The sequence below is a fragment of the Lonchura striata genome, chromosome 3 (genome assembly GCF_046129695.1).
Source record: "Lonchura striata isolate bLonStr1 chromosome 3, bLonStr1.mat, whole genome shotgun sequence".
NCBI classification, from domain to species: Eukaryota; Metazoa; Chordata; class Aves; order Passeriformes; family Estrildidae; genus Lonchura; species Lonchura striata.
The window spans coordinates 12,887,351-12,909,957 of record NC_134605.1 but is presented as its reverse complement, the minus strand read 5'-3'; the positions used below and the strand labels follow the sequence as shown (position 1 = coordinate 12,909,957).

Here is a 22,607-nt window from a genome sequence, read left to right as displayed (position 1 = left end):
ATTACAGCCCCTCATTACTAAAGAGTAGAGCTAGGCCATACAGAAACATGGGGATACAAAGAATATAAAGAGCTTTTAATGCAAAGAACTGAAAATGAATTCACTTTATTTGACACAATTTATGGTTGTTTTTGAAATATGCAGTAAAGCATGCTTAAGCAGCGCTCAGTAAGATTCAGCAGTGACACGTTAGAAGAGCCAGATTTTAGTGGGGTTTCATTTGGAGGTTTTGACTGCTTTTAGAATAAGGGAGCCTGTATATTAAGGACTTGTGTTGGGCCTCTTCCTCTAGCCTGACTGTAGAAGTTTTCCGAGAAGATGTGTAGCTTTTAGCAAAGCGCTGCAGATCACGGGCCAGTTGGAGAAATTGCTGTAGCTCCAGTAGCGTCCCCCTGCGCTCCGTCAGCATCAGGCTGCGCGCTTGCGGCGCCCGCCCCGCCGCCAGCACGCTGCTCGCCGGCCTCCCCGCGGCTCCGGCAGCGGAAACGCGTCACGGCCCGCACCAAGCCCGGGGCCGCAGCTTCGGGACGGCGTGGAATCTGGACACAGTCTGGGACAAGCGCTCCCTGCCAGCGCTTTCTGTTCCCCGGCGCGGTCCGCAGGAACAACCACCCTCGCGGCACGGCACACCGGCTGCAGAGCTCACCCCCCTCCGCCCCTCCTTGCAGCCGCCCCGGCCCGCCTCCCCGGTGCGGCGCCGGGCTGCGGCGCCGCCCCGCCGTGCGACAGCGCAGCGCGCCGGGCGCGCACGTGGGGAGCCGCGCCGCGATGGGCAAGCGGCGAGCCGGGCGGCAGCTGCTGCGCAGCCTGAGCAAGAAGCAGAAGAAGCACCTGCGGGAGTTCGGCGAGGAGCACCCGTTCTATGACAAGTGAGTGCCGGGCTGCCCCGCCGTTCGGTGCCGGGGCTGCAGGGCCGAGGAGCCGCGCTCAGCCCGGGGCCGGCCCGGGCGGCCGCCGCTCCCTCGCACGCTGCCCCCGGGCTCCCGAGGGAAGGAGGGGTCTCAGCGCTGCGGCTCGTGAGCCGGGAATCTCGAAAGCAGAATGGAAAGCAGGAAATCTCGGCTCGGATTTTCCTGCAGCAAATGTAAACTCTTGTGGTGCAGCCCGGAGGCTGTCCCGAGGAGTGGGGAAAAGGACGAGTGCGAGGTGGATCCCGGCTTTGATACCAGTCCGGTCTCTCGGCTTGTCAGAGTTCCAGCTTTCCCACTGTTTACTCCGTGCTCTTTTCTGACCTGGGAAAGGGTATGAAAATAGAGGAGCTGAGATCTGTGTGACAAGAGCCATTCCCTCCTCGGGGGGATGCTCGTGTGTCAAAATGACCGCCTTGCGTTTGTACCCACGTGTAAACTTCTGAGGAAAGAGCTGCTTAGTCCCGGTGCCGTGTGATCTGTGGTGCTGCTGTCGAATCTTTAGGAGCAGGCACGCAGTGTTAAGGTCTGTTGTTTGTGTGTCCCCTGGGACCCTCCTGCCCTATGGGGAAGGCCTGCTGGAAGAAATGTCCTGTGTGTCACCCTGTGCAGTGATGCTCAGTCCTACACAAGATTTTGTATATTTTTGAAGGAACTGTGGTTAGTTTAAGCTCAGGTTCCACAGTGGCTTTGAAGAATTGCAGTCCCAACACTGGTTAATTGATGCTGGTTTTCCTTTAGTTTGTGCCTTTTTCCCACTTCACAGACCAGTATTTAGCGCTAGAAGTAGTCTCTGTCTCTGGTTAACTTTTTTACAAACTACCCTTGTGGCTAGATTCTTTTAATTCCTTTTGAGACCTAATCTTCTGATTAGCCTGGATTTTATTTCAAAATTTTTATTGATCAGTTGTAATGCCTGAGTACTTAGGCTTCATGTACAGAGGTTACATCACCTGAGAGGGTAAATGCCCAGTCTTTTCTTAGGGAGACATGTGTTTGGTTTTAAGCTTGCTTTTAACTCCTTTAACTTGCATAACTGATCAATTAACTCTCCCTCTCATTTCTTTCATCCTGTGTGTGACATCATTGGCAGAATAAGATATTTTAGTGCTTTCTTTTCAGGGTTTCTGGAAAACCAGAAGCAACTCAAATATGCGAACTGGTAATGTACTTCTATTCCTTCCTTCCTTCCTTTTAAATTTGTGTTGTTCAGTGAAGTGAAGAACGTAGCATTTCATGTTTCCAGCTTATTCAGGTTGATGAAGTTGTTCCACTTAGAAAACCAGTATTTAGGAGAAAAAGATGAATGTGATTTTTATGTGGTTCTGAATTATTCTCTGTAATGTGTGCCTCTAAACTGTCATACCATTAGAGGGCAGAAGCAGCAGGAAATAACAGCAGTTCTTAACTTTTTTGTGTATTGGTCACAGTGAAAAACAGATCATGCTCTAAGTTGTTTTAATAATGTTGATAAACTTAGTGTTGCATGAGTTAGGAGACTTTGTTCTCTGTTGAACAAAGAAATATGTTAATACTCCTTCTTCAGATTGCCAGTGCTTTACTTTTCTTTCAGTCAGGATTTGGTAACCTCCTTTATCATCAGATTAATAAAAGACTTCAAAGTTTTAATTTGGAAAAATGAATTACTCTGTTTCCTTTGTTTCCTTTAGCAATTTTGTGCATTAATGTAGTATTTACTGATTTTTTTCCTTTTTGGGCTAAAATAAACTAAGAAAGGAGTTAATGGTGTTGTGTTGATATTCATGGTTTCACTATGGTTTTGGCTATAATGTGGACATTGGTTTGTGCAAGCCCATGACAGAACTGGCTAAAGTCTGGCTAGCTCAAAGTGTAAAGCTGTACAGCTGAACCAAACCTGACCAGCTCCCCAGGGAACCATTGTCCACTGACAGTAATTTCACTTACCTTCTTGAAAGCCAGAAGCATTTCCAGCATGCTCTGTCCCTTGTATGGATGCCTTTCTACAAGTGTGTGGTTTTCTTACAAGAAACTGATGCTGGTTCAGTAAATGCTTTTGCCTGTGGAGATCAAATGTCCTTACTCAGCTGAGACTGAAAGAACTGGGTTTTGTGGTGCTCAAAGTCAAATTGCTGCAGAAAGAGGCACTTCAGCCTGTCTTCCAAGATGCTTTCAAAAACTATATGGAAGTGTCCAGCGTAATTATTGGCATAAAATGCTGGGTTTTGAAAAATTCCATTGCATCTATGTAAAAGTTTAATGTGGGAGGGGAAACATAATAGTGCAAGTAGAGGTAAGGGTATTTGCCTGCTGCTTTATAGGCTGTTACTGTTGTTGCTGTTTACACTCATTTTTTCCTTTCCAGTCTGAGGATTCTGATAAATCAAGTAAAGAAAGCGATTCAGAGACTGAGGTGGAACAGGTCTCTGGATATCATAAGCTCCTGGCTACGCTGAAGACCTCGCCTGAGTCTGAGAGTGAGGAAGAGGAAGATGAAAGTGAATCAGAAGAAGCTGAGGAAAGTGAGGCAGAAATGGGCAGTGAAGGGTCCCAGGAGACTGGAGAAGCAGAGGAAGGTGAAGAAGATAAGAATGATGTTCCAGAGGAGGAAGAAGGTAGTTTGTCTTTTCCCATGCTTTTTTGGTGAATGTTGTTTGACTGATGGAGGTTTTTAGCCAGGATCCTGGTGTAGACTGTCTTGTTGGCTGGGTGCTCTTCTGCCTTGGAGACTCTGTTGCTCCATTGGCTCTGTGTGGGTGGGAACAGCAGCTGCTGAAGGATTTAGCAGGGGAAAGGGTAGCTGTGCTCATTTTCTGCCAGACAGCCTGCTGCTGCTTCCTCAGATGTTGTTTGTGCGGCAGCACAGGGGAAATCCACATGGAGCAGCAGACCAGGGGTTCTCACCCACTCATGGGAGACACAAGCTGTTCTCTCAAGCAGCATCTGGCTTGGCTGTGCCACCAAGAGGAGGGGAAGGTTTGCCTCACAGCATGGGAAAGAATGTGGAAATTGCAAGAAAACTTCGCCTTTACAGTGAGGTGTCCTTATTCTTGAAATCTGCAGAGAAATGCTGGGAGAGAGGAATCAGCCTTTAATAGTTTCCAGTTATTTAGGGTCCTCAGAAACATTTGGCATGCTAGCCAAAAGTCATCTTTATGGTAGAGTACAAAGCCTGCTTTTATCTTTTTTGATAAGAGTTTTGGGAGGAGAAAATTGTTAACTCAAAGGAAACAACATCTACAGACAGTAACTTTTCCAGGAGAGAATAACCTGTTTCTTTCTAAAAATGGACAGCCACAGACACAGCAGAGCAGATGCTCAGCCAGGAGCAGGCTGATGGCACAGATACCTCTTGTGACCCACGTCATGGAGTAATTGAGGAGTTTACTGATGTGAAACACGAATCTCAATTTAGCTTGGAAACCAATTTCATGGAAGAGGAGAGTGGAGATTGCAATGCAGATAGGAGAGACGGCAGTTCTTCACAAGCTCTTCCAGAAGGTAAAAAGTTGTGTATTTGTGTTTAAGGATCTGCCTTTAGAGGAGTATCTGTAAACATGTTTAAATTGTCCAACACCCTAGCAATGGGCTGTCCAGCTTCTGAGTTCTTCCACTACATTATTCATGTCAACTGGTTGCATAAGGGACCCTTAACACTAATGCAGATGTGTAGCTGAACCATTTGTTCTCTATAGACCTTGGTTGGAACTGGGATTCATGTGGGGTTTCTGCTATGACTGGTAAAGCTTAAAGTAAACTTAAAGCTTAAACTAGAAAAGTGTGTGGAGGGTGTTACCTTGTTCTGCTGCTTTAATAGTAGTTTTAAAAGCTACTGTAATACAAAGAGCTCTGCAAGGCTGCACTTGACTATGGAAGATGTTCTTGGCACAAACAGCACAGGAGATAATCACAAAGCTGACCTGTTAGGGCATCCTTCACATCTCAGTGGACTTAGAGGTCAGATTCTGAGAAGCTTGGAGCAGCAACAGTAATTTAGACAAATGCTTGTCACTCTCAGAATTTTGAAGGTTATGCAGAAGAGTCTGCACCAGGGTCAGGAGAGAATAAAGCATCAGCAGAGCACATGTAATGTTTTTTAAGGGTGTATCCCAGAATCTTAGTGCACTGATGGATGCATCTGAAGCTCTGGTGTTGGAGTTGTCCCACCATATGTAACAAAATAACTGTGTTGCACGGGTGTGTGACCCTTCAGCGACAAGGCACGCACTGGCACTTGCACAGCTTCTGCTCGTATTTAATGCTCTGTGCCTTTAATATCAGATGGCATAGTTTGAGAGAGAGAAATATGTTTGTAGCATCCCTAGTGATGCTGGCTTGTCATCTTGGAGCAGCAGCTGACATTAGATCTGGGAGGCAGCCTGGGTGATACATGAAATGTGTGGAAGCATCAAAGGGCCATGTGATAGAAAAAACAGCTCGTTCTTGTTACCATGAGAATATGACTTAGGCTGCTGGCATTGCATTTTAATGAGAACAGTAGCTCTCCAACTGCATGCTAAGTATCCTAACAGCTTTGTTCCACCTATAAATGATGCACTACTTCTCAGTGGGTTCTTGCAGCTTGGAAGTGTCTTTATAATCTATTGCAGAAAATGAATCACCCACGATAACAGAAAGGGGATGAATTTCTACTCTGCTCCAAGGGTCACTAAAATTCCTTAAAATGCATCCCATTACTCCCTCTACTTTATTGAGAAAATATTGGAATCATTAAAACCCATCTGAGGAGAGACCCTGCAGTACAATTAAGTTATATACAGTTCATTTCTCTTTCTGGAAAGATTTTCTCAATTTTTTTTCAGTGTCATGATCAGTAAATATCTTGACTTTTGCCTGGCTACTTGTGTGTGGGCTGGATATTTGTTGGCAAGCACCAGTGTTCCCTAATTAGTTTTCTTTATGCAGTGAATGCTGCTGTGCTGCAAGCAGGATACAAGGCTTGGCTTTCAAAATTAACTTTGCATGTGACTTTGTGCGTGCCAGTGTCTTTGAGTATAATGTGATTTAACAGTTCTTTGCTTCTCCTTTCCTTTCCAAAAAGAAATGCTGATTAGATAAATCAGACTTTTTCCTCACTCCAGGCAAATTTTGCCACCCTTCTCTAAAACTTGCCTAATATTTCTCTGCTTTATTGCAGACTGTGTTTATATCACTGGCCAAAGCCCTGGGCAAAACTGTTTGTAAATTAGGAAGGTTAGCAAGATCACTTGGGTCTTTAGACAGCCTTTTTCACCTCCCAGCAATGGACATGTCAGAGCTTAAGGCAAAAAAATTGCCACTCTTCCACTACATATTGTTTTCCTGTCTAACATTTGATTAGTGCTTGAAAATTCTAGTACTTCTGTAAGTGCTTCTTTTTCTTTCTTAAAAGCAATCTGTCAAATCTGTTCTCTCTGTTCTTTACAGAGAGAATTTGACATCCTTTCTCTCATCTCCAAGTGCTTTGAAGTAACTAGTTTTAATTGTGGTGTTGGCCAGCATGGAAATGGTTCATCTCATTTGCAAATCCATTCTGCAACTTTATTCTACTATTAGCTGCAATAGTTCTCAGGCTATTTTTCTGTTGTTACTGTAAATAGATCCATTTAAGCAACACATGGACAAAGAACTTGAAGAAAAAGAAATAGAGAAAATGTCTACGCTTCCTAAAACTTCAAATCAAAGTCAGGTAATAATTTTCTGTAGCCATCCATCATTCCTAAAGATGCGTGGATCAAAATAATCCTTTATTTTATACAGGTGAAGTGGATCACAATTGTTATTATTAGCTGCTGGCACTAGAATTATCAAGGTTTTTTCACTGTGTTGTTGTTGAACTGTTTTCTTCTTCATTTACTGCTGAGCAAGAGTTGAAATGTGAAGTCTGTTCTGAAAGCATATGGTGACACCTGAAGCATAAAACTTTAGAGTTTGAGCTGTAGTCCCAAAATCTTGACAAGGGGTGCAAACAGAGCTTGTTTCTGGGTGGTGGCAGCACAATGCCAGGGATGAGCTCTGCAGCTGAACTTCTGAGGTGACCATGTACATTTTAAAGGTACTTCTGATGCACTTTCACATTCTTGCTTCAGGATGGCTCTGTCCTTGTACACATTTACAAGCCAGTGAAGGGGAATTTGTTACTTATATTTCTTTTTTACTTAATTCTGGCAATAATATGTGAATTACATTACCAGAAAACCACCTTATTGCTTGACAGAGAATATTGGTTTTCAAAATACTCATTTTTAGACAAACCTTTGCTTCGTAACCTTTCCACATCTGATTTTGTTTTGGAGACTTGCCTCCCATTCTGGTCAGCCATATGCTGGGTGACATTCATTGGAAGATATCCAATGGTTAGTTAGTCAGAGAGAAAGCTGTGATTTTTTTTTTTTTTAATTTTAATTTACTTTTTTGGCACATGGTGGCCAAAATTACCAGTGCCACCTGAAGCAATGCATGATATATCTTTGCTTAAATTGGTGTGGCTACTTTATGGGGACAGTTGGGGACAACTTGCATAGCAGAAGGCTTAGAGTTTTCCCCTAGTACACTGATAATTGTTCATAATCAGACAGACAACCAACAAGACTGCATTTAACAACTGTATCACAACTTCTGGGATTAACCCCTAATGGTCTTATTTTGTTCTTTGATCAAAGCACATACTTCAGTGGGGCCAAAGCACAGTTGGACTCCAGGGTTCTCATCTTATTTGAACCACTGATTCACTGGGCAGGTTAGGCAGAAAATTCCTCAGTTTCATCTGGTATGGGAAGAGTTACATCATTCTAACATCCATCCAGATCTACCAAGCTAAAATGTGTTGTTATTTATCCTGGCAGACTCTAAAAGGGATTGCATATTGAAAAAAAGGTTTCCATTTTTATTATGAAAATATTATTTCCTTAATTTCATGAAATTGATTGAAGTAGATATCACCAGCTGTGGTGATATGCTTTGAAGCGTGCAAGGTTGGGTGCATATAACTCCTCAGCGTTGTTGGCTTTTTTTTTTTTTTTCAGTGGCCAAGGCTGGGTCAAGTAATTTTTTCTTCCACTTTGGAGAAACATAAAACTTTGAAAGCAGACAAAGAAGTTGACGTGAAACAGCTTCATCTCCACAAGCCTTTGGAATCCACTTGGCCAAAAGTGAATAAACAATTTCTGTCTGCAGCGGGCAAACCAATTGATTCCTCTTTTACCCCGTTACAAAGAGAGCTCTTCTGTATCATGAATTCCTACCGGGACTTGTTCTACCCAGAAAGAAATGCTTTGACAAACGGTGAGGAGATCCGGCACGCGTACTGCCTGCACGCCTTGAACCACGTCCTCAAGGCCAACGCCCAGGTGCTCAGCAACAATGCCAGACGGAGGGATCGAAAGCCAGGCACTGACAGTGATGACCACAGGGATCAGGGGCTCACCAGGCCTAAGGTAAGAGAGCTCTGATTCCCTCATCCCCACCCTGGCTGCCTGCTGAAGCTGTACAACATCCTGGTTGTTTATCCACAAGTATTTCTGCTCTCTCAGGTGATGTGTTCCTGGGCATATGCTTTTCTACATTGCTTTATCATCCCTGGAAGTTGTCCTCCGTGGCCAAGGAAAATGCAGTGAGCTCAGGGTTATTAGCCAGCCTGGTTCTGTGCCAAGCCATGAGTTTGACCTAATCTCTTTTTTTTGTCCCCCTGTCACCGCAGGCTGACAAATTTTCCTGCTTCCATATTTAAATCTGCCAGTGCAGACAGGTGCCTCCATACAATATTCGGTATCAGTGCAGGTAGTGCATTGTAGGCTGTCACCCAGTGTGGGATGAGCCAGAAATTCTTTGGTCCTTAGGCACTTGTCTGCATGAAAGGCTCTTTCTGTACCTCAGGGAATCCCAGCCCCGCTGTCAAGGCCACCTGTCATAGCTGGGGGAGTGGGCCCCAAACCAATCAATCCTCCCTGGATTCACAGCATCCTGTAGTTGATAACCAGGTGGATTCAGCTATGGCAGCCTGTCACCAGTGTGCCAGCTGCCTGTTGAACAACTCCAGAGTTGGGTTTCAGTGTTTTCTGCATGCTTGGCAAATTTCTGGTTTCTGTGTTGAATCCCCCATTAGCCATTTTTATTTTGGAGTTCTGTGCAGAGTCTCTTGCCACCCATCCAAAAGCCAGCCCTTGACCCTGTCTCCGTGTCACAGGAGCTCTTGCTTGCCTTGGGGTTAGGGAGGACAGGAGAACATGCTTAGTTTCAGTTCCCCTGTACTGGTACCCTGAGTGAGCTGCTGGCCACAATCAGTTCAAGAGCACTGCATCCCAGTGCATCTTCCCTCCCTGCTGCTTGTCAGAATGGTCTTGTTGTGGTTGTTGGGATGCCCCACGGGGGCAGATCCAAGCCAAAAGTTTAATTAGCCTGCTCTTAATGGCGAGTGTTTGTATTTTATGGGTTATTCTCTGTAACTGTTGATTTGCACAGATACTGATGCTAGTGCCCTTCAGGGAATGTGCTCTGCGGATTGTGCATGTTTTCATCAGTCTCCTCGAAGTGAATGAGAAGAAAAAAATAGATGTCAGTAATAAAAAGCGCTTTAAAGGGGAGTTTGGCTCTGACCCAGAAGAGAAGCCCCCCAACCTGAAAAGACCTGAAGATTATGAAGCCGTCTTTGCTGGCAACATTGATGACCACTTCAGAATTGGTAATAACCTATTGAGCAGATGATTTTTAGCTTGTACACAATTGCTAAGTAACAAAATTTTCCCAAATGCCTTAGAGCTATCAGGGCTGGAAGTTCTGGTGAGACTCTAGGCTGTGTGGTATTCCTGCTGGTTTTGCCCTGGCAATCTGAAAATCTTTCTTGCTTTGCCAGGGCTTATAAAGGAAGAGAAAATAGACAAGTAATTATTTTCACATCACATTCAGAATCATATAAAATGCAATGACAGATTTATTCTAGCAGGACTGCCCACACCTCATTTTGAAGATAGCCTTGATTATGCAGCAAAATCTTTTCACGTTATAAAAAAAATCTTTCGGGTTTAATTAGCCTGCTCACAAATGTCTCGTGTAATGGTTGGAACAAAATTAAAGCTCAATACGGAGTAAAGCAGTTTTCTGCTGTGCTTCCCATGGAAGCAAATGGGTAGCCAGCAAGTAGGAGGGTTGGACAAGAAGAAAATGTGAGATGTTTCATATAATATTGTAAACTTATGCTGTTTAGTAACTCACTATGCATAGAACTAGCTAGTGGCTTGGTTCCTGGAGCTGCTAAGATGAGAAGGCAGTTTTTCTAACTTAACTTGACAGATCAGAGGCTTTTGAAACACTGCACCTTGAAAGATAAATTGGCACCCTGAGAAATGTAATGATACAGTGGAGGATGTGAGCAGGTCGCAGTCAGTCTTTCTTCCTTCCCCAGTGAATATCTCTCGGGCTGAGAGCATCTTACTTTCAGTAGCATAATAATTTTCCTTTTAGTCCTCTTCCATACCACACTCTGCTTGTTCCACTTACTAAGTGTTAAGACATGACTGAAGAAACTTTCAGTGCTGTTAACTTGGAGAAGCAAATTATAGAAGCAGAATAATTTCTCTTTCTTACTGTACTGCACACCCTGTTACTTCTGCACAAAGATCTAATTTAAAGCACATTTGTTATGCCTTACTGAAACCACCATTCTTTTACATTTTTAAACAGAAAAAAAGACTTGATGTTTCTAAACTGTGTATGTGCTGTGACAAGTGATATCTTCTTCCTGGAAATTCAACCAATTGAACCTTTGTTTTTTTTATTTCTTTTTCCATTTTTATCCTTGGGTTGAAATGGACAGCAGGAGTGGTCCCTTCTGCTTTCTCTGGAATTCCTGGAAGGGCCTTCAGCTGAAGCCATGCTACTGGCCCTCACATGGACAGGGAGAGAAGTTGGAGATACTTTGTTAGGCAGATTGAAGGGGGTGGTTTGAATGTTGTCTGCACTAGCTGCATTTTTAAGACCAGGAAACTGTGGGTTCTAGAAATACTGCCACGTAGTTATGACACAAACTCCTTTGATTCTTTCCCTTTTGTGTCTATAACATGAGATGTGATGCATAAGCTGGTTCAGAATGTACCCTGCAACATGTGGTGTGAGAAGCAGTATAGATGCAAGACTTTAGTCACTGTAGCATGAAGAACCTTGTCCTTTGTGGTTTAGTAGCAAATCTTTCAGCCCTGTGAATAAAGGCAGTTGATAGTCAAGAGATTCCCCTCCCAAATCTTTAATGACAGATTAAAGTAACAGTTACTGTAGTACCCAAAGTTCAGGATTCAGGGAGAAAAGAGTAATAATTTCTGCATTTTTTTCCGTAAGTTGTTCGGTCTCTTCATTCCCTTGTTCAGCAGAAAATTATAAACAATATGTTTCAATAAAAAAAATTTATACAGATTATGAAAAATCTTTAAAAAATAATACAGCTTTGCCAAACTACATGAAAATTTTCCTAATGCTTGTCAAACGGTGTTAGGATTGGTAAGCACTTATTGGAGAAAGGAGAGTTTCAGACAGATCAGTTGTGTCCAGCTATATTCATGAGTGTGGGGAGAGGAAATTGGGGAAATTACCATTCCAGAGCCTCCTGGAAGAATGGTTGATAATTGATGTCAACTGAGAAGTTGCTCTTGGTGTTGTTGGACAGGGGTTGCGATTCTGCAGAAGAGCATGAGACTCTATGCACCCTTCTACTCCTCAGACATCATCATTGCTTCTCCCCTGGGCATCAGGACTGTCATTGGTGCAGAGGGGGAGAAGAAGAGAGACTTTGATTTTTTGTCATCAATAGAAATCCTCATAATTGATCAAGCAGACATTTACTTGATGCAGAACTGGGAACATGTTCTGGTGAGTTTTCCATGTATGTGTTCATTTTTGTGCTGTGCTGTGTCTTGCTGGTCTGATGTTACTCAGTTTTGGCAGTGAGCAGTGTTGCTGTTTTTACTGATTTGATTCTAGACATGGATGTTAATTTCTTTTCCTTCCTCCACCCTGATATTTTCCTTATACTAAGAATATTTTTTCTACAGATTCTGGGTGGTATTCAGGACACGTTCTCTCTAAAACTTGGTTCAGTGCTTTAGTAGAGTATTACATCAAAGGTGTTTTCTGCACAGTTAATTATCTTGGAGCATTGAGAATGATGATTCCTTTAATCACATCTGGGAGAAATTATGCCAACTGTCTGACTGCCCAGTGTTTCAGTCAGATTGCAGCCATGTGAGGACTCTGTGCAGGCTAATTCAGGTTCCTCCAGAAAGCAAGAGGAGCTGTTGCATGTCTCCACTGACTGCAGAGACATTAAGCATTAGTCATGTCCAGAGTTAAACAGTATGAAGTATTTCCTGTACATTTAATGCAAGTGGTAATTGTGGCTAGTCTGCAGCAGTACCCCTGCTTTTTGGCTTTTGGTTAATAGAAGTTTTCAGGATTGAAATGGTAGGGTTTTCTTTTCCATGTAAAAACACCTCTGAGGTACCTGGACCAGAAATTTTGACTACATTATGTCACTATATGCATTTTGGATGAGTCCAGAAGGTCTTCTTTCCTCAGGAGTTGCAGAAAGGGTACATGAGCCTACACATTATCCAAGGAATGAGTCTTGGAGCCCGATCTCTGTTTTTCCCTTTGGGTGTTACTGCCTGCCAAGTGGTGGCAGGGATGCCAGTCCTAGGCATTGTTCCCTGAGGGCAAAATGCAGTGAATTTCTTCAAACTCGACATGAATGTGATGAGAGCTGAGCTGTGCTTGGTCTTCTTTTAGCTCAGAAACCTTGGGCCCATTGGCTTTAATACAAACAAATCCATTGTACTTGCCCCAGGAGAAGATTAGAAAGTTACTGTTCCTGGTGACTAAAGAGATGGTAGCTTTCAGTTCTGTGGCAGGAAATCAAATAAATTGCTCTTGCTGTGGTCAGTAAATTCCAGACAGTGGTGTCTTGGGAGATGCTGCTTGTTTATACTCTGTGCTGCCTTGCTGGTCCCTGCCCTCTTTCCCATTGCAGCTAAGGCCTTTGCAGGCAGTCAGGGATGTCAGCAGTGATGTGTCTTCATCTGTCTGTGCAGCACCTGATGAAGCACATTAACCTGCTGCCTCTGGAGTCCCACGGGGTGGACTTTTCCCGCGTGCGGATGCTGAATCTCAACAACTGGTCCAAGTACTACCGGCAGACGCTGCTGTTCAGTGCCCTCCAGGACCCCCAGATTAACTCTGTCTTCAACAAACACTGCTTCAATTACGTTGGGCAGGTGAGTTCAGAGGAGCTGGAATGCTGGTGTGGAAGGGAGGGGGAAAGGAAGACAAAACCCAATCTGCAGAAAAATTCTGTAACTCCGTTGCTGAAAGACTGTGTGCCTATCATTTCCCTCACCCAGATGTTCAAGTCTGAATCTCCATGACTTTGTGCCAGAGGCATAAAGAACTGCTCTTCATGCAGTGATGTTTATTTGATGCTTTTCTTTCATAGTAGCTGCTGTTTCTTGTCAGAAATTGGATTTTGGTTTTTTTTAAATTTGACAGACTGAAGTTATTTTGTTTTACTTATTTTGTGTTAAGTGGAGAGTTCATCTGCTTCCTTTTTTTTGTCTGCTATTGTTTAAGATGCATGAGCTGTTAGTGTTTTGAAAGAAACAGGAAAAGCAAAAACTTCAGGAGACCATCTCAAATATAGGGGATTCAGGGCATAAGCAGTCATCGTGCATTTAACAGACCTGGTTTGTCTATCATGACAGTAGCTTTCTATTGGAGCTTTCTTAAAAACAGCTGTGTGCACTGGTTTTCTTAAAAATAGCCTTGTGTTGTTAGATGGGAGCTGCAGAAAGCTGGCTGCAGTGTGCCTGCCTTTGGAATGCTGCTTCCCTAAACATCCAACTTCCTTCCCACAGGTGGCCGTCCGCAACGTGCCGCTCACCGGCTCCATCAGCCACGTTGTGGTCCAGCTTCCTCATGTTTTTCGGAGATTAGAAGCTGACAGTGTAACTTCTGTGATAGATGGAAGGTACTGTGCGTCTCAGAGTGTTTTGCTGTGCCCTAATGACTGCAATTTCAGATTTAGTGGAGCGTATTGCAGAGCACACTGTGGGTTCACCACAGAAGTACATCTTCATTAGTCCTCAGGTGTAGACTGAGCTCTGCACAGGTGGAGGGGAATGCTGACCTTCTCCTTGCAAAAGGCTGGGGAAGAAATACCAATCTCTACCACAATTGTGTAATGCTGGTACAGCCTTTTATCTTCTCCACATGCAGAAATCCTGTGAAGTTAAAAGAAGGAAAAATGTAGTGAAAATCTTTGGCAGTCTGTTGTTTGATGATACTCTTGTCTGAGCTCATATCAGTATTAGAAAGCTGAAGTTTCACTCTGGTTAAAATGTATTTGTTTTTTTAAAATTGAGGTTTCAGTTTTTCATCGACAAAGTTCTGCCCGAGTACCGCGATGCCATCATGTCCCACACACTCATTTACGTCCCATCCTACTTCGACTACGTGCGCCTTCGAAACTACTTCAAGAAAGAGGACCTGAATTTCACTCACATCTGTGAATACACAAAAAAGGCTGCTGTCTGCAGAGCAAGGCGCTTCTTTCTCAAGGGAGAGAAGCAGTTCTTACTGTTCACTGAGCGTTTCCACTTCTACAAAAGGTGAGCTGTGGACCAAGTTTTCCCTCTGAGTTGTGTGTGTGCTGTTCTGAAGGTAGAGTCTGACCTTTAACAGAGATGGGCTGTGCTGCTTTTTGAATCTGTTGGATCCCTCTGAGGACTCTTTGACTGAAGTTAGAGTTGTTAAGTTTACTTTCAAGTTCTTGCCTGTTGTCAGCAGTCCCTTTACAGAGACTTTAATATTTTGTTATTAGCAAAGCTTTTTTCAGGAAGGTAAGTGCTGCCAAGTTCCAGTGATGTCAGGACAGGATGATACAGCCTGCAAATGGGATTCATTGGGTCTTTTATTTGTGCCACAGTAAATGTATAAAATTTTGGAAGGAGTATGTAATTAGTTCAATAATGCAATACAGCAAGCTGAGGCCACTTGGAAAATTTGTTACAAGTTCCTAATGGAACAGGATTTTTTTCTATTAGCAGATGTTTTGGCAAATACAAAAAGTTTCATGAGGCTTGGTCTGATCAGGCTTCACTGTATTAATATCCAAGCTGTAGAAGCTGACCACTTCATAAATTGGTGGTGGCTGGTACTTTAGAGGAAGTCATTGTGCCTGGCAGTGTGAGATTTTCCCCCTAAATTCAACTTCTCTGTTTAGTCGTCAGTCCATGACACAGGGTTTGTAAAGTTGAGCTACAGCTGATGTGCATTGAGGTTGATGGAAATTGGAAGACTTGATAGAGGACTGATGTTTTAACATACATATTCTGTAAAATTTGCCTCAAATTTTTTGGTTTTTATTTTTTCTCCTACAGGTATACGATAAAAGGCATTAGGAACCTCATTTTCTATGAGTTACCAACATACTCCCACTTCTACAGTGAGATTTGTAACATGCTGAAGGCCACAGACAATGGGGTGGATGCTACTTGGACTTGTACTGTGCTCTACTCCAAATATGATGCTCAGAAATTGGCTGCAGTTGTTGGCATAGACCGCACCGCTCAAATGCTACAGTCCAAGAAGAATGTGCACCTCTTTGTTACAGGAGAAAATGATTAAGTGATCCTACAGACTGGGTGATTGGGGGGACCTGCATTTTACTCCTAATGCAGATTTTTATATTGCTTTTTAAAAAAGTATTAAACATTTTACTCCCTTTTGTTAGATGTTCTGTTGAAATTGTTCATATAGGATTAAATTTTGTATTTCAGTACTCTGCCCAACAAGAAATGAAGGATGTCATTGAAAAACGTGGGGCTTAGGAGTTGTTTTCTGTGTAGAAACAAAATCAATCCAGAACTATTTTTCATGTGTATTAAAAAACTCATGGGTCAGTAAAGATTCATGGAATGAATAGCTTTTGGTTGGACTGTTTCATTTCATTTTCAGTTGTAGCAAACTCACCTTCATTTCTTAAAGGGAAGTTTTTCTTCTTGTCTAGGATAAGGAAAATGCCCAAGTATTTAATGAGTCACTATGCTGTAAGCTTATACAAGGGAGCTGCAGGCAAGGCCTCTATAGCACAAGTGTGTTACTGAAGGAGAGTTGGACTTGCTTCAAGTTGACACTTGTGAGAATCCTTAAATGCGCTTGGGTAGGGGCTATGGGTTTGTGTTTTTCCTGGAATGACCTAAATATCTTCACCTCCTATTTCCAACAGGCCCTTTGGCTTGTTAGTTTTACCAGGGATAAGTACAAAACCAGGGGATTGCAAATGTCCCTAGGATGGTATCTAGCACCACAGGTGGAGGTGAGGTGGTTGGTTTTTCTGTTTTCTCTTGGTGGTTGCAGATGGATATGGAAGCATCATGGTGCTGCCTTTTTCTTTTTTTCCTTCCAGGAAGCAAAGGCTAATTTAAAGGGATTTAAAATTAGGATTAGTTTTGGTAAGCACATGCTAGGACTGCAGGAAGATTGTTCTCCAGAGGTGCAGGCGAGTCCTGTGTCAGCCCAAATGCAAGAAGGAAACATCCTGTAATAAGCTTTGAGGGAGTTCTTGTCTAGAAGGCTTAAGTAAATACACCAAAGTGAAATATACTCCTTGAGTAAATGAGTTGCATATTTTCTGCCAATTTTTGTCATATTCCTGATTCCTGTATGCCTCAAAAGCTGTGAACTCCAGTAGTTATCATTTAGTAGACATGAAAATCCATGCAGTTTCTTGCTTTGCATTTTAAGTAATTTTACATATCTCTGCTGTAGCACACAAGAATTAAGAGCCAGCCCCAGCAAACTTCTGGTGGACATCGGTCTCCTGTACAGCACAGAGCAGTAGTGGCAATCAAGGATTTTTATTTTATGGCTCAGGCTGGATGTGGGAGAGTTATGGCTGTGCATCTGAAAACAAGCACACAAAATGGGATTAAGGAATTTCCTTTCTACACCGGATGTGCTCAGCAGAGATAATAGCTGACCTCTGAGGAAGCTAAAGTGGGATAGCTGCTTAGGGAGATAACATGATGCAGTGCAGCTCCTGTTTAAAGAAGCAGCAAGAGTTTTGTGCCAGAGCCTTAACTCTGCAAATATTTTTCTTCCCACACTGAAATTAAAAGCAAAGTGCCTTGATGGGAGTAAGGCCAGACTGTAGACTGAGGTCCTCATGATTTTTTTATCAGCTACCTGGGTTTGTTCCTAAGACAAGCATACTTGGAAATTTGAAATGTATATACCAGTGTCACATTTCTGATGTTGATTACTAATTATAACTCAGTGATTGCCAAAGCAGTGTGTAAATGCCTCTTCACTGCCTTCAATAGGTGCTCAGAGCTGCCAGCACAGAGCCTTGGAGAGCTCGTGCACGAGGGTTTTGTGCCCTGAAAAATTCTTACTTGCCTTAGTAGGGAGCCTCATCAGCCAGCACTGATCTAGGCAGGAATTCTGCATAGCAGCCTGTGGTAGGGGGTCAAACAGGTTTGCTGATATGGGGGGGCTCTTCTCTGTGCTGGTGTGAAGGTCCCTTTTTTATCAAATAATTCCCTGGTGCAGGGGTTTGTCCAAGACTGGTTCCAGAGGCAGTTAGTTACTGGGGGATGGTGAGCACCACGGTCAGAGTTTGGCCCATCCTGGATGTGTGTTCATGGATACAAATGCTTTGTTTGCTAGGACAACTGCTGGCTCCAGATGAGTTAATTTGGAGCCCATCCTCCTGGTGATAATGAGGTTTTTAGAGAGGTGGCTGAACCAAATGCATTTGTGTGGGGACACTAGGTTTTAGAAATTGAATCTAAAGGGTTGGGATTTTTTAAACAGTTCAACCCTTGTTCAAATTCTGACAAAAACTGAATAAGAGAGGCATTAGCAAATACAGTATTTTACTTGTTTTTACTTGACAGCATGCAGTCTCTGCAGGATGAGTATTTTGCCATTTTTTCACAAGAACGCACCAATGATGAGTAATTACTCATCTCGACAAAACAAAAGTAAAACAATTTCCTGTTCATTTTGCCCTCAGCACCATACCTTTCTGAGGGTGATGGTATTCTTAAGAATCCATTTTTTGGTCATTGTTTACTGCCAACTAATCCTGTGTTAAATGTGCTATACCATAGCATGAGAGCTGTCTGGCTGTTCCAGGCCCTGGCTGCTGACACAGTGGTGCCAAAGCATTAGCACTTAGCTTTGGGAAATTCAAACCCAAGGGTAAAAATAACTGGTGTTAAGATGTTAGACAAGAATTTCTCCTTCATATCTCCTGCCCCAAAAATTTCTAAGGAAATCCTACTAATGGATGACCAAGAGAAAGACATACCTGTCTCTGTAGGAAAATTGTTCTTGCAGCTGAAGAGTTCATGTTCTAGTGGATAATTTTTTCACTGGCAAAACCTAATCAGGATAAGAGTCTGTTAAATTTTGTTGCTGCTTTCAAAGATTACAAAAAGGCTTTTTTTTTTTTTTTTTTCTCTGAGAATGTGCTTGCAGGATAGGAGCCAGCCTTCTGCTGCTGCCTGTATTAATGTGGAGGAGGGAGGGAAAGGTGACTTCAGGACAGTCTGTTTCCACACTGGAGAGCTGCCTCCCGTGAAGAGGCAGGTTGTTGGTTTTGCAGCAGTTATTGGGAAACATGGGACGAATCGCATGAGAGAGAAATTGGAGCATTCCTGTTAACAACAGCAGAATTAACAATTACTTTACAGCTGTGCTGTCACAGGCTGCCAGGGTTTTGCAGCTCTGCATTAGACATGCTCCATGGCCTCAGCCCCAGGAGTTACTCTCCAGGGTTTGGGGATTTTTTTGGGCTTGGTAACCAAGCGTGTCTGATGAAACAGTTTGTGGAGGGGGCAGTTGAGAAACCATCATGGGGGGATGTAGGAGCAGCCTGTGCAGAGAGGGAGAGGAGTGTCAGCCCCTGCTCTCCCCCAGCTGGCTGGGCTGTCCCAGTGCTGTCTGCCTGGAGACAGCAGGGACAGGAGTCTGCTCAGAGAGCTGCCACAGTTCTGCACTGGGAAGGGAGCTGGTGCCATGGGGGAGTCACTGGGGTGAGCCTTCATCTTCCCCCCACCCCCTTGCAGATGCCAGGTGACCCTTAATCCTGCAGGGAAGGAGGAGGTGCTGCTGGTGTGCTGGCTGAGCTGGGCTGCAGCCCAGGAGGGAGGCACAAAGCCTGACTGGAAAACACCACACAGGCTTTAAAATACACGTGTATTGCTGGAGCCAGAGCTCCTCCTGGCTAGCAGGGTGCTTTTGCCCACACTTTTGCAAGACATAGTTCAGTCCCTGTGGTTTAAAATCTCATCTTCTGTGCTGAGCTTGACAGTAAAGGGTAATTAAATAGCCCAGGGCTGGTTGTATTTTAATTAACCATTCGCTTCAGTGATGCTTGTTTCACCAGGTGGACTGGGAGTTGGGCTGAGCCCACCAGCTCTGGGATGATAAACAACTTACAGGTGTGAGCTGGTAATGGGAATTAGTTACCTGAATGGAGATGAGGGACTGGCCATAACATTGAGTGGTACTTAAGGAATAAATACTTGATTATGTGAGAGAGGTGCAGGAGTTTCAGGAAAAGGCATGAGAGAGATGAAGGTAAGGTACAGAAAAACAACACAAAGGACAAAACCAGGATTGTAAACATGGAACAGCTGACAATATAATTATGTAGCTGCAACTAAAAACAGGAATTTGGCCTTGTTCCTTCAGACAAAACAGGAAAATCACACTGAAGTCCTACATGCTGTACATGACATTACATTTCCAGGGTCAAACCCTTACCACTGACAGTGGCATAAATCTAAAGAGATGTTGCCAGAACTGCTAAAGCAGAGGTTTATCAGGATGCTGTAAGGTCTCTTATTAGCCCCTCCTTTATGCTTTTAGAAAAGGGTTACTTGGTAGCTGGGACCATAACTGAAAAATCATTACCAGTACCTTATTATTACTAACAAAGAAGCAGAAATTTCCCTTTTATTTACTTGCCCTGGGTGTCATGTGTCAAAAGCCCTCAATGACATTTAATTAATATGTTAGTAAATAATATTTAGTTATAAAAATGTATGTTTTTAAAATCAAAGTAGCAAAAGCAGAATCAGTTTTGTATGAAGTCACAAGCCTAGATATGACATGGATAAATGAGTTAATGTAATTTATTTGCACTTTTACAAGGTTTTTGAGAAATTCCTTGATAAGGGGGGCTTCTAAATTATTTGGTGAGGCTGGAAGAATCACAGCAGCTCATTGCAACAAAAACCTCTAAGTTACTCCATGCCATGTTCTCTGCTGACTATCTCTGTAGCATGAACAATCACATTTCCCTCTCCAACGTTATTCTGTGTGTTGGTCTGGCTCCACTCATTAGCTTAATCACAGACATAATGCTCTTTTAGCCTGGGGAAGAATTTGAAGGGAGGGGAGCATACCTGGCCTTGCAGCAGTTTGGAGCTGGGCTCAACAGGGAAGACCTCTCCAGAAAAGCCCTTTGGAGCATCAAGAAATGGATGATCAGTCAGGAGGTGTCTCTGTGAATAAAAGCCTTGTGGGTTCCTCTGGTTCAGCCTATGCTGAGTAACTGGAGAATAAGCCAGGTTTTCTCACTGCTCATGTTTCTTAGACATCACTGAACACAGCACTATGACTTAAATATTGAAATAAACTGCTCCTAAGCATGGTCTCACTCCTTCCCTGTTAAATTAAAGGACATCTTTAAATTAACTAAAAAAATTACATTTGAGGTTGCAGGTGTGAAGCTTGGCTTACATCTGCTCTGTTGCTCTCTCCCAGAGCAGGGCAGGAGCTAGTGGTAATTTGCATTGCCTCTTCTGCCATTCCAGATCCTTCAGGCTGCTTTGTGCTTCATTTCTCCCTCCCATTCTCCCACATGGGTATTATCAGCCATTGTCAGAGTTGGGTGGAATGCAGTTAAATGCAGCTAACCCAGGAAAAGAGCCCCAAAGGAATAAATTAGTGTCTGAATTAATTCCTGCTACAAGCTGGAAGTTCTCCAGAAACTTCAGAAGCTGCTTGCTTGAGTCCAAAGGATGGAGGGATCATTCAGAGATGGAGGAGCAGAAGCTCTTGATGTGTTTCCAAGCTTTGTGAAACAGCTCACCTGAACTGCAGGCATGGGAATGTTTGGTGGAATTAGCCCATGAGCAGAAAGAAGGCCACCTTGTCCACAGGGATGAGAAGAACTGAAGCAGAAGTCAGAATCCTGGTAAGGTCCTGTTTCCAAAGAAGGAAGACCAAATGAAGAGTGCTCCAAATTTGAGCACCTAAATGTGCCATATGAGATGCTTCTGGAAGGGAAAACAGCAGGGCATGTCACTGTTACTGGGAGGAGTCACAATGTGGGGAGGCCCCAGGGCAAGCACAAGGGTCAGGGTGTTCCTGGTGCTGCACGAGGAGCTGCCAGCACTGCCAAGAGAGCTTGACTGAAGCAGAGAGGTACAGAGCACCAAGTCCAAACTTCTTCTTGGGAGAAGACTGGACTCTAGGAATTTTTCTGCACTTCTTTTAGAGCTACAGAACAGTGTGAAAGAAACTCAGATCCAGGAGGTTTTCCCCCAAAGCTTTGCAAGAGGGAAGAAAACTAGTGGTACAAAATATGTCCTTTTTTTCCCATTAGTTAGATGCAATCAGGTATCCTTTCCCTTCTGCTGACTTCTGAGGAAAAACAGCGAAGAGCCTCTCTCCATTAGAAACCTGTGAGGTCTCAGGCCAGCTCAAAGCAAGCAGTGAAAGAAGGTGTGGAGTCTCCACCAAGCAGGAGAGGTAGAGCAAGAGTCACCCTTCAGGTGTCACCCATTTACAATGAACAGGTCTGCTGCCAGTTTAGGGAGAGTTACACCACAATAGGTCACTGTAGGTCTGGCTTTGCACATGTGTTGCTTTTTATTTTTAGTTTCCTCCTTGTCTTGTCATGGTTTTTTTCATGGAGGAGGGGCTCAAGCAGCAATGCAATGCATTTAGGTATGGTGCAGATGTTTTGCCTGTGGTGGTGAAATGACAGTAGTTTTTGCCTTCTAAAGCAGAGAAAAGGAAATAGCAGCAGGACTTGCCTGGATGTTTTGTAGCAGGAACTTCAACAGCCTCTTGGAGAGTAAGGTTAGTCTTTTCCTGGGATTGTATTTTACTAAAGTTGTGGAAACAATGAAAATATATTCAGTGGACAAGAGAGAAACATCAGTGATTGTATTCTGTATTCTGGAAACCTGTATCCTTAAACTTCTGGTCTCATGTAGCAATTCTTCAATGTTTTTCCCTTGGTCAAAAAAAAAAAATAAAATGCCTTTAGCAGCCGAAACGCTAACACATTTCACTTGTATGAGGTGAGCAACGGGCCAGGACTTTTAAGCAGGTTATCGAGCATCTAATAAATCACTTATTGGCAAGGTTTAGAGCAATAAAACCTAAAGGAGAGCTTTTTGCCTGGACTCACCTTTGGTATGAACTTTTCAGCTGATTGTGCACATGTGTAGTAGTAAATGAAACAGATAAAAGGTTCCCAGCTTACAGAAACAAAGAAAAGATATATTTGGGATAACTTGTTTCAAGCTGTCTGGTTACATGTGTTTTTTCAGTTCTTGGATGCAGGGGCCATGTTACAGAGTGACACTTCAGCAAGTTGCACTGTGTTGCAGCGTTTCTGAGAGAGAGAGGGCATGATTTGTGTCTGGAATGAGA

At 43.3% G+C, this 22,607-nt stretch overlaps 1 protein-coding gene across 1 annotated transcript; it reads left to right on the top strand.

Annotated features, from left to right (window-relative positions):
• The first annotated feature begins 714 nt into the window (after positions 1-714).
• UTP25 (UTP25 small subunit processome component) lies at positions 715-15,846 on the top strand. Its single transcript, XM_021547571.2, has 12 exons — positions 715-869; positions 2,031-2,070; positions 3,253-3,502; positions 4,182-4,388; positions 6,488-6,576; positions 7,913-8,323; positions 9,348-9,567; positions 11,542-11,744; positions 12,962-13,144; positions 13,781-13,893; positions 14,288-14,533; positions 15,305-15,846. Exons 1-12 carry the CDS (start codon positions 769-771, stop codon positions 15,549-15,551), a joined length of 2,310 nt encoding a protein of 769 aa, XP_021403246.2. The 5' UTR covers positions 715-768; the 3' UTR covers positions 15,552-15,846.
• Positions 15,847-22,607: the final 6,761 nt, after the last annotated feature.